At 40.3% G+C, this 12,854-nt stretch overlaps 1 protein-coding gene across 4 annotated transcripts in view; it reads right to left on the bottom strand.

Annotated features, from left to right (window-relative positions):
- Window positions 1–12,854, bottom strand: part of RhoGAP71E (Rho GTPase activating protein at 71E) — a 99,327-nt gene that overhangs the window by 8,192 nt on the left and 78,281 nt on the right. For all 4 annotated transcript variants that reach the window (XM_080268584.1, XM_080268582.1, XM_080268585.1 and 1 more), the window contains one exon: window positions 1,841–1,994. In XM_080268584.1, the coding sequence (XP_080124710.1) occupies window positions 1,841–1,994 (154 nt within the window). The remainder of the gene's footprint in view (window positions 1–1,840; window positions 1,995–12,854) is intronic.

Genomic DNA, 12,854 nt, shown 5'->3' with positions numbered 1-12,854 from the left:
ACGAGGGGATATTCACACTCAGACTGACTTTTTAAAAATATTCGCCAAAAATCAGTTATTAGTCCTACAATATTATAATTACATATGCATAAGGCACATACCTTCAGCTTTCTCCTGGGATGTTTGTTGAGCCTTCGTCGACTACCGTAGGACTTGTGGAGACTTCTGAATTTGGGTAACGAAGGCTCCACTTTACACTTCCTGACACCCCATAATATGATTACCACAGCCTGATATTATCACTAAAAACACTATTCTATGATTTTCAAGTAGTTTGGAATCCATATACACACACACACACAAAAAAAAACACGGTAAAAGCAATGTAAATTACGAGCGCGTACCAGCTTCCCATCATTTATTATTCATAAACACACTCACACTTTATATTCCTAGTACTTTACAGTATTACACTTATATATATACTGTATATACAGTATTTATCCATAAGTTTCCTTCAGTAATAGTAGTTTATTTTCACTCCAGGCATTAACTTTCTCGTTCAGTAAACTAGCATAGAGAGCAAAGCTTTCACTGTCATTACTCCAAGTATTGTACTAATATTCTTATATTAGTAATTATTTTTAATTCTGTTTTATTTACACTATGTTATACACTGTCACTTCCAGTAACTAAGGGCTCCTTTCCCTTGAAGCCAGGATGAACTTGGGACACTGAAGCACTAGTAGTGACCATTTCCTCCACTGGTTCATCACACGATTCACCAGAAAGATTGTAGTCGCTGTCCATCATCATCATGGATAAATTAGCCAGTTCACGCCCCACAGCAGAGTCACTTAGTCCTTTAACCCTTCCCACACAAGGTTTACTAGGGGTAGAGGTCACAGGGCCCTCTAGAAGCGGCGGAAATGGAGGGGCGCGAGTGCTACGTGCTGTCATCTCAAGAGACAACACTGAACTGAATGACGAGCTGGATATGGGGCCGCCAAGGGTTGACAACGTCAGCGAGATGAAAGCTGCTAATTTATATGCTGTGAAATGATTGGTAGGAAATTAGGTAGTTCCAGGTGAATGTAAATATCACTTAGGCTTCTCCCTTCCTTTCTTATATATATATTTTTATTATGAGAACAGGTCATACAGCATATTTCAAGGGGAAATAAACAGGGAAAATTAGCGAATGAGCGCACGTGGGGGGTTGCCAGGTGATAATCAGCCAACTCCAGGTGTATGGCACAATCAATTACCTTTTTTCTTTTTTATATATATTATTTTGTATAAGAATAAGGCATAGGGCTCATTTCAATGGATGAAATGAGTGGAAAAATCCAGGCAAGATTTGCCTAGCGCAGCGCAGCTGGGGCAGGCGGGAGGAGTGGGTAATGGAGGGGAGGTAGGGAGGGGAGTCAAGAACGGGGAGAAATGGCTAAATTGTCAACAATGGATAGGAGTACAGATGACAATAGCAGCAATGACTATTGTTAGACACTGGCAGTACTGACAGATGATACATGCAACCACTTCAAAGCCCGGGCGAATTCAAAATAACACCGAATCGCAAGTGATGCCCCATGGTATGATCCATTGCACCTGAGCATCACGAAAGTGACGCCCCGCAGTTAAGGAGTTAAATTTATAACTGGGATGATAACTGGGTGTGGATGGTAACTGGTTGTGGATGGTAACTGGTTGTGGATGGTAAATGTGTGTGGATGGTAACTGGGTGTGGATTATAACTGGATGTGGATGGCGACAAGAAACCATCTGACTTGTTACTCAGTGAAGAGTCTCTTAACATATAACATAGCATGCAGTACTCCAAGGGTGCCTCCTTGCCCATGAGAACAAAACCCACATTCTTCCAAGACATGATGCTGACCTGATGGAGGGCGATTGATGGAACCAGAGCGGAGGACATACACAGCGTGAGGCTGACACTCCACATCCACCGGGGGCAGCGGGGAGGGCTGAGGGGAATGAGAAAGGAACCACTCACTCCGCGTCCGCATCCTCTCAGTCTGCCGCTCATGGACCTGGGGGGCAGCAGGGTCAGGGGGCATGGGGTGGGAACCAGACCCTTTACATCCAATGATACAATTTTATATTACAATCCTGATAATTCCTGATGCTTTTATTCAGCTTAAATTTTCAAAATGGAGGGGTTAAATACAGCCTTTGTAAGTCCCACCGCTACAAAAGTTTTCTTTCTCTCTAAGTGGGATGAAATCATCTGGTAATGGTAAAAAAAAAGAAAATATATATCTATCTATCATCCAATCATAAATAAATAAATAAATAAGGATGCTGGACCTCAGAATCAGGGTCAACTCCTTTTTTAGTTTAATCCTGAGCTGCCAAATTATTTCATTTAACTTAAGAAAGACCTCTTATAATGTTGTTGTTGCTATGGTCCCAGGCTCATATGAATATGCACCCAAAGAACCACTGGCTGAAACTGTCCTCTGGCAGTCCACCATCCACCTTTTGGGGGATGAAGGAGGACAAGGGAGGTGAGGGACACTAATTTAACTAGGCAACAGGGACTGAAGGGGTTTATTAAGACTAGATCTAACTCTCTAGTTTGAAAAGTCTATTTTAAGATTTATTATATCATCAGGAAACAACTAGAATAAAATGAAAAAGATGTTTCCTGGCTGAATGTGTTAAGGGACAACTACAGACATGATTAAGTCTCCTTATTTACTATTCAAATCAACACTCCAATCTGATTACACATGGACATCAACTGAACTGCAAGGTATTATAGATTTTCATTAGGTTGGGAAGAAAAAAAGAGCTATGGGTGAACCTGTTGGAAAGATGAAGCTTTGTATATTTTTCTCTTGCTGACACCAGGCACTTTTATATTGCTTACGAGAGAGGGTGAGACATAATATCGCTTAACACATTCCATATAATCAGGAACATCTTTTAATATTCTTTATTGTCAGTACCAAACTTTATTCAGCTTGTGAATATTTAACATTGTGTTCATGTAGTGCAAGTGTAAAATGTAGTCACATTGCAAGCTGGGTTAAGTACACTTTAACAGCTACCAAGTTAGTCATATTACTGTACAGCATTCACTTTATGTATATGTTGTTGACAATATGCAGTAAGATATTTGTCATGTACACTACCACCTCTACCACAGTTATGTAATACTCTAATGTGAGTAATCATAACAAGTAAACATTTTCAGTAACAATCTTCATTCAGCATATCAAAATTTCTAAAGAACTATCATATTGAGTGAACTGTAAATACCTGATCAGTAACATCATCTACAATTATGCAGCTCTCTACTGTATATGAATTTTTATACAAACAGCGAAATGACTTTGGACTTCCAAAGACTGCAGGAACTGATATACATATATTATGACTGAGAAACTAAAGGAATAGATTTATAAAACAATCAATTTCAGCCTGTTTGGTTAAAGATGATAAAGCCCAATTTAGTTAACAATGATAAACCCGATTCTTATCCCCTTCAGTCTGATACTACCAAGCTGTGTGATTAACTCGGTTCTAATGCCCTACCCAAAATATAAACATGGAAGTACCATCAGGAGCAAAAGTTTGCCTACTATTCCAATGCATCTCCAGGTACAGTAAAAAAGTCTGTACATCTCTCCTATCTCTCCTTCACTACTGGATCATTGATGCTTGAATAAGACACAGTGGACAAAGATGCATATTATCACCCACAGATGAATGACACTAAGGAACTCAGTCTACTTAGTTACATTAAATGTCTACGAATCCAGTGAAGAAAAAGACGCAGGAGAGGCAAACTGACTTTAGCATCTGAAAATATAGTAGTTCACATTTAGGGCATGTCCATCACTTTCCTCCCTGATGCATTCTATCATCTGTTGATAGACAAATATACAAAGTTCTCTCAGCTTGTGAATATTAGCCAGCAGAGGAAATGGAGAAGCTGGTGAAGAAAAGGGGGCAAAATTAGGCAATCTTTGTCCCTGATTATACTATGACTCTCCAACACAAAAACCAAAGCAAGAAAGCAACATTTCAAGGAGAGTTTGGTGGAAAAGCTGAACAATTAAGCAGTACCAAAAAAAGGACATACAAACTACCAGTACCCATTATATTTCTACGTAATAGTCATACTTCTGTGCTCCTTATTCCATGTAGGTTTGTCAAACACAAGTGCTACAATGCTACAAAAGAGATCAGTGAACTGATTTACTGTGACGTTGATGCTTTCACCTACTTCTATGTTTTACTCTTCCTATTTCTGGATCTTACACCTATACTTGGAAGAGATGGTCAATGGGCTAGGATGTTGCTGCTGCTGCTGCTTGCTGATGGTGGTGATAAAATAATAATAATAATAATAATAATGATGATGATGATGATGATGATGATGGTGATATGTTCCAAAGGCCTCTTGGAGCACTTGGATTCTGGAAAATGTATAAAACTGCCACTTCTAATTATAACTGTAACTTCCCCACATGCGCACACACCATGTGAGTATGCATATGTGTATATGCAAGTGTAGTGTGTGTTTTATACCTGACTTATGACACAACTGTAGACACAAAATTGCTTGCAAGTTTTAACGTATACGAATTCCTTTTCATGCAAAAAGAGAAACAAAGATTGAAAGCATGCAAATTTCCTTCACTGCAAAGAAAAGTAAACAAGCTTAAATTAAGATCCATTCAGTTATAGTTGTTCATGCAATTAAACAAGCAAAACTGGTACAATGAACCTATTTTCTGTATCCATATTCTTACCACAGACTGCACTGTCATGCATCACCACAAATGCAGGTAAACTTACAGAAGCAGTGCCATCCTTCTGCCAGCACCAAATTCTGTTGTACACATCATGCAGTATTTAAAAGCCGTATAGAATCTACAACTCACTCCCTACCACAGTATAAAACACATAAAATAATAATAATAATAATAATAATAAAATGATTCTAGTCAATCCCATAAAACTCCCTTCAGGCCCAGGAAAGCCAGAGTCACAGGAGAGTATAAGGAATAATCAGCAGATTGTCAAAACCTCTGCACTGTGAAAATATAACCACAAATGAAAACAATGGACGGCCTTCAGTAATACATAAAATTAACTGCAATTAATACCAAACAATGGAATCCTGTTGAATGATTCAAAAGTACACTCTTACTACAGATGCAGAAGTGTTATGTTGCTGCAGTTTAGTCACAAGTCTATGGGCATGAAATGAGAGATTCAGGGCCTTAATACAGTATAGGGGTTTGCTAAGGTCTATTGAAAAGAAGTACTTCATTTCTGAAAATCATCAGTGAAAGGCAGACTGAGCCACTCCTAAAGATACTCCTGCATGTAAAAAATAACCATAAAGTAATGTAACTTGACACAAAAAAATTCTGCAGAGTATTAGTAATCAATCAGTCCATTAGCAATGCTGCCAAATACAGTATATGAGATAATATGAATATATGAGATAATATGACTGTCAGACATATGTTGGTTGTTAGTAGAAAGCAAAGTTTCAGGCAAAACACATATGCATATCTACACATCCAATGGAACCAACCCTATAAAAATGTTTACTGTACACACACACACACACACACACACATGAATGCACAGACCCATACGCACACACAAATTTACACAAAGCACATCGAACACACTCACATCAGGTCTAAAGGCAGAAAATCATAATTATATCACAACTGCAGCATATACACAAAAATTATACTTAAAATATTTGTAAACAAAAAATTAAACCTGAAATTCCATGCATTCCTCATTCTAATGGTAAAGTACACTTGTCTATGCAACATCAAGCTCTCTCTCTCTCTCTCTCTCTCTCTCTCTCTCTATATATATAATATCTGCATTCCATAAATCTCTTTAATCATCATCATCCAATCAATATCCTTTATATACACAAATAACAGGTTACTCATAATTTTTATTCAATTTTCCCATTTGACATCAACAATCAATATATCTTCACTAACATTCACAACCACTACACACAACACTCAAAGATTAAGAGTGATATACCACACTATTCAGCCTCAACAACAAACAAAGCTTCTACATACACACATACAAACAAACAAACCATCTAGCTACATTTACTTCATTTACCCACAACAATCACTTACAAAAAAAAAAAATCTACATAACACTTATGGCAGCATTCAACACTCTGAGTTCTGCACACCACATTTGCAGCTCCTCACCCAACATTCTGAGAAACTAAAACAATACCCTACACTACGGGCTCCATTTTCCAGGACTTGGGAAGCTTTTCAACACTTTTTTCTCAGTGATCAATTTTGCATTTTACACCTTTTCCTTAGTGATTGTTTTTTGCATATTACACCTTTTACCATCCATCCATCCATCATCCAATCCTACACTGCCCCATAAGAAGCCTAGGAGACCAGGACTAGGCAGATGGTCCCAACATTTAAGATGAGAGTGACCAGCCTCACTCATCCCTGAGTGGCATTACATGAGCAATCAACCCCAACCACCCCTTGGATATAAACCTTCACCAGTTCAATCCAATTGGAGCACAATAATTACCCACTGAACCACCAGGTGCCAAAATTGGGTTATGTGGTTACCACCCAATGTAGTAAATGGTTTCCTGGTGTACAGGAAACCATTTGGCTCGTCACTCAACGTAGAGTCACCCAAAGGCTGAAGGAAGAGGAGAGAATGAAGGAAAGAAAGACAGAAGAGGGAGTGTAAAGTCACCTGTAGGCAGAAGGACAAGGAAAGAATGAAGGAAAGAAAGACAGAAGAGGATGGATGGAAAGAAGGATGGAGGAGAGGAAAGGGCAGACACCCAGCAGCAGCACTACATCGAGTGAGTGGATGGTGAGCGCCCCCACCTACTACACCTTTTACCACCTCTCTTTTAGTGATCCATTGTGCATATTACATCTTTCAACACCTTTAGTTACCTTATCTTGCAAGTTATACCTAAATGCTGATATTTTCTGGCTTGTTATGTGACACAAAGATACCTGTATTACAAACACTGTATGTACACATAAAGTGGTAAGGAAGAGGTACTTCTAAGCTTCCTAAGTCTGCAAGAGTTACAGTTTCGGTAGCTCCTTCAGTCTGGATATGTCACTTCTGTTTTGTTCTTGCTATCTCCGGGTGATTATATTCAGTTTAGGAGAGACTTTCTGAATGGGGGGGGGGGGTTAGATAGAGCCTTCATTTACTCCACCAACAGAGTGCTCTCCTAAGCTGAGTAAAATTGTCTGGTTGCAGTACAAGTAACCTGAAAGGAAGGAGTATGTATAGTTGTGAGTAAAAGATGGAAGAGGAACATAAGACAGTATGGATTAGTTGGGTCAAGGATTGTGTGGGTAAAGTTGAAAGTTGGAATACAAATGTGGGTGATTGTGTGTGTGTATGCACCAACGCAAGATTGTGCTAGAAGAGTGAGAGAAGAGTTCTGGACAAATGTGGAAGTGTGCATGGAAAAGTTTGGAAGGAATGAGAGAGTGTTTTTCATTGGTGATATGAATGGTAAAGTTGGGAATGTGAAGGTGGATGGAATAGTTGGTGAGTGGGGTGTGCCTGCTGAGATAGATGAGAATGGGAGTGCGTTAGTGGACATTTGTGCTGGGAGGGGGTTGGTGATAGCCAATACCCTCTTCAGGCATAAAATGATCCACAGGTATACATGGCGAGTGATGAGAAGGGTGGGTGGTGAACTGAATGAAAGAAAGGCAATGATTGATTATGTGTGTGTATATGAAAGGATGCGAAGATGTGTAAAGGATGCAAGAGTGTATAGAGGTTGGGGGAGTGGACTTTCTGACCACTACTTGGTGGTGGCCAGAATTAGAATGCAAGTAAGATGGAGGAATAGAAGAAGGGAAAGACGAGAGGAAGGAGTAGTTGCAAGGAGAGTGGAAAGGTTACAAGAGGATGAGAAAAAGGCAGAGTATAAGAGAGAAGTGGAGGAACGATTGGGCAAATATGAATTGGAGCAGATGGGAGACGTGGAAGGTGTGTGTAAGATATTTACAGAAGAAATATGTGCAGCATGTGATGTGGTGTGTGGAAGGAAGAGAAGACGGAGGGGGGTGCAAGGAACAGCGTGGTGGACTGAAGAGGTGAGACAGGCTGTGGTACAAAAGAAGAAAGCATACAATGAATGGATGAGAAATAGGGCACCTGGTGGTTCAGTTGAGAGGTGGAAGAGAGAGTTATATGTGGAAAGAAAGAGACAGGTGAAAAGATAAGTAAGAAGAGAGTGGATGAGGAATTTGGAAGGAATTTGAGTGTAAAGTGGAGGGACTGTAAGAAAATGTTCTGGAGAGAAGTGAAAAGAGTAAGACAGGGTGAAAGTGAAGTTAGCAGGGGAGTGAAAGATAAAAATGGTAGATTACTAGTGGAGAAGGGAGAAGAAGTGAGCAGATGGAGAGAACACTTTAAGGAATTGTTGAACGTAGAGGATGGAAGTAATGCGAGTATAAGTGGCTGGGGAATGGCTGGGAGAAGGAGGGAGGTGAGAAGACAGGAAGAAATCAGTAGGATAGAAGTTGTGGAAACAATGAAGAAAGTTAAATCGGGGAAAGCCCCAGGAATTGATGGAGTGTGTGGTGAAATGCTGAAGCATGGGGGAGAGATAGTAGTAGAATGGATGTGGAAGATGTGCAGATTGGCCTGGGAGGAAGGTAGAGTCCTGGAGGATTGGAAGTCAGGTATAATTATTCCCTTGTACAAAGGAAAAGGGGAAAAAGAAGTGTGTGGTAACCATAGGGGCATTTGTCTTCTTAGTATAATAGGAAAAGTGTATGGTAGGATACTTATAGACAGAGTTAGAGAAAGAACAGAGAAATTAGTTGGAGAAGAACAGGGAGGCTTTAGGATGGGAAGAGGTTGTGTAGATCAGATATTAATTCTTAGATCTTTAGTGGAAAAGCTTCTAGAGAAGGGAAAGAAGTTGTATGCGGCTTTCATGGATTTGGAGAAAGCATATGACAGGGTGGATAGAGAAGGATTATGGAAAGTGTTAAGAATATATGGAGTAGATGGGAAGTTGTTGAATGCTGTGAAGAGTATGTACGACGGTGCGAAGGCTGCAGTGCGTGTGGATGGAGAACTAAGTGATTTTTCTCTTTGAAAGTTGGTTTGAAACAGGGATGTGTCATGTCTTCATGGTTGTTCAATCTGTACATGGATGGGGTAATAAAAGAGGTACAAGGTAGGGTAGTGGATGTTGGAGTGGCCCTGGTGAGAGAGGATAGTGTTTGGAAACTCCCTGTACTGTTGTTTGCAGATGATACTGTGTTGTTGAGTGAAGACGAAGGGGAGCTGCAAAGCTTGGTGGATGAGTTTGAGAGAGTGTGTAAGAAACGGAATCTAAAGGTGAATGTAGGGAAGAGTAAAGTGATGGTCTTTGAGAGAGGTGAAGTCAGTGAATGTACAGCGAGGTTGGATGGTGAGGAATTGGAAAATGTGAGTACGTTTAAGTACTTGGGTAGTGTGATGAGTAAGGATGGAGGTTTGGAGGGTGAAGTGCTTGAAAGGGTACAACAAGGAAGAAAGGTTGCTGGTTCTTTGAAAGCAGTGATAAGAAACAGGGAAGTGAGCATGGAAGTGAAAAAGTTACTACATGACAGTATTGTGATACCAACTCTAACGTACGGAAGTGAAGCTTGGACATTACTGGAAGGACACAAGTCAAGAGTGAGAGCAGTGGAAATGAGTTATTTAAGAGGAGCCTGTGGAGTCACGTGGAGAGACAGGCTGACGAATGAGGATATAAAGGAGCGTTGTGGTGTTGATGTGGATGTGATAGGAAGCGTTATGAGGAACACACTGAGGTGGTTTGGCCATGTGGAGAGGATGGAGGGTGAAAGACTGACGAAGAGAGTGTATGTGAGTGAGGTGGAGGGGGGAAGAGGGAGGGGGAGGCCAAGGATGAGATGGAGGGATGGGGTGGAGAGGTATGTGAGAGAGGGGGGTGTGAGTTGGGAGCAGGGCAGTGAAATGGCGGGGGACAGGGCGACTTGGAGGCGATTTGTTTGTGGCCACCCCAAACGGGATTGAGGCGTCTGGCAATAGATAGATAGATAGATTACAAACACTGTATGTACACATAAAGTGGTAAGGAAGAGGTACTTCTAAGCTTCCTAAGTCTGCAAGAGTTACAGTTTCGGTAGCTCCTTCAGTCTGGATATGTCACTTCTGTTTTGTTCTTGCTATCTCCGGGTGATTATATTCAGTTTAGGAGAGACTTTCTGAATGGGGGGGGGGGGTTAGATAGAGCCTTCATTTACTCCACCAACAGAGTGCTCTCCTAAGCTGAGTAAAATTGTCTGGTTGCAGTACAAGTAACCTGAAATGATATACCTGGACTAAACAGATAATTGCCTAACTAATGTATTTTATTTATACAACCCTTCAGACAAGAGACACGCACATTTTCATCATGAGACATATATGTTTCTGTTTACAAACAAGGCTCTACTCTCATACTCTGAATCATGGCTTGTATCCTAGACAGTCCTGACTCCTCCTCCTTCCAGACTCACAGATAGAAGTCAAGAGTCACAATGAAATAACATGAGAGTTGAGCCATGTATGGAGGCAGAAATGTTAGTCTCACAATGGATGATGATTGTTGTTTTCTGGTCGTCGGGTTTCATATATACACATTAACCCTCTCACGCACGATAAGTTTCAGTAAGTTTTCCAGTGCAAAATATTTTCTGTGCGGCCGCCCGGCCAGGCTGCCCGCACGCGGCAATTAACACGTATTATCTCCTTATTTTCGCCACCCAAACATCAATATACTGCCATGAAACCTATGTCATCTTATTCGCTGATGTTTGTTCTAGCTGATAAGCGCCACAAAAAAACAGGAAAACACGAAAAAAACAACATTAGGCGGCTGTGAATAAACATTTTGCTACGTCACATTCACTTCCCAACATCACCATTCGAATGTTTTCCATCATACCAGAAAATGTTATTAGAAGTTTTGAAAGAGAATTTCATCAGCTTTCTAGAGAGACAAATCCGGTTGTGATATGATTTGTAGTTTTCGAGAAAATAGCCAAAAACTGAAAGCCATTTTTGAAAAAAATTCAAGGAGCTTTAATTCTGAACTTTTCTCGCACGTTATGTTTTTACTGCATAATATTACGCAGAATTTCACGAGATTTCTAATGACCTAAAAATGGTTTCGATACGCCCCATAGCTTTCGAGTAAATCGCCAAAAACGACTGGGAACTCACATCCGTACATTACTTTCGTGATGTGAGCACAGCATATGCAATATTCCCGCCTACGTAACAACGAATCCTTATCGTAGATATTACATTGTTATGTCTTGTACATACGTAGAATTTACTGCTCTTTATCATGGTTCGTACAAGAAATCGATACGTCCAATAGTTTTCGAGTAATTGGCTGACAAAGTGAGATTACTCCTCCGAGCGCTTTTGACTTTACCAAAACAGTCTGTTCCCCCAACTTTTCCAACAGAAAATGCTCCCAAAGGCTTATATTCTGCAAATGAACATACATAGAATTTACTACTCTTTATCATGGTTCTTACGGTAAATCGATACGTCCAATAGTTTTGGAGTAATTGGACGACAAACGTAGAATACTCTTCCTCACCCGCACATGAGATAAAAAACATTCTTTCCCTGCCTCACCCACAGCTACATATTTTCGCTCGTTACGTTTTATTATTTTCTTTTTTTACTCAAAGTATACACGTAAAATATCATAAGGTTTTTGATAGTGCTGTCAGAAACTCGACATGACCACTAGTCTTCTTGCTAGGTTCTCATACTGAAGCTGAACTTTCTTCCATCTCATATGCGTGTATGTAAAAAACATTACTTATCTGCATAAAAAATACTGAACTATAGAAATTGGTCAATATCCAAATCAACAAAATACGGATAACTCACTTCCTCCGGAGGTGTTGAGATGCTGGCAGTAGCTTGAAGATGAGGAGTTATATAATGTGTGTGTGTGTGGGGGGGGGGGCTGTGGAGTATTTTCTTCTCTCCTTGCAATGCATTTGCCTAAAACACATGCGATGCACGCAATAGATTTCTCCACAAACATTCGCTGCACGACATACGTATGTATATGTGGCTGTGGCATATTTCGTCTCTGACACTTGCGCTATGTTTTAGTTAAGTCAGTCAATGCATGAAATATTTCTCTGTGAACACTCGCTGCACTATTTTATATGTATATTTCACACTAAACCATACGCAATATAAAACACTATCACATGATTCCATCCCAACCTCATCTATTATTTCCAACTCTATGGTGTATGCGACCGCCTGTTTCCATAGCGACTGTTGCATATCTCTATGGCTTGCATAATGCCTGCTATGGTAGGTCAGTTATTTCACCAATCCAGGCACTATATGTTTCACAAATACAAGTATTGGCTTCACTATATAAAGGTAAAATACAGTACTCACATCATTTATGGGCAGGGTGAAGCACAATGGAAACCCCGTTATAACAAACCACACTCCTGCCAGTAGGCTTAACGGTTGATAATGGGCCCCAATGATTTACAGACAATATATCTATGTTCCATAGACACAATCACTTCACATTATAGTCAAAAACACTGTACAATCACAATATTTCAATAATGGCTTCTGCTTCGGGTGGGAGGGGGAAAATGGTGGGTTTAAAGGGACGCTGACAGCTGCGCTACTCTCCTGCCCGGCTGGTCGTGAGATACTGAGATATTTATGTTACGCACTGTCTCACCAGAGCAGTCACAGTGTTGCCAAATGCTTACCTCGGAAAAGAGATGCACACATTGGAACACACCAAAATTTGACGCAAATTGGCCGGAAACTTTTCTTTTGACGGCGTTTTTTCT

This window comes from Coenobita brevimanus, chromosome 28, assembly GCF_032717465.1.
Source record: "Coenobita brevimanus isolate Jiangsu-jjx chromosome 28, ASM3271746v2, whole genome shotgun sequence".
NCBI classification, from domain to species: Eukaryota; Metazoa; Arthropoda; class Malacostraca; order Decapoda; family Coenobitidae; genus Coenobita; species Coenobita brevimanus.
The sequence above is the reverse complement of the archived record's forward strand: the minus strand, read 5'-3'. Positions and strand labels throughout refer to the sequence as shown.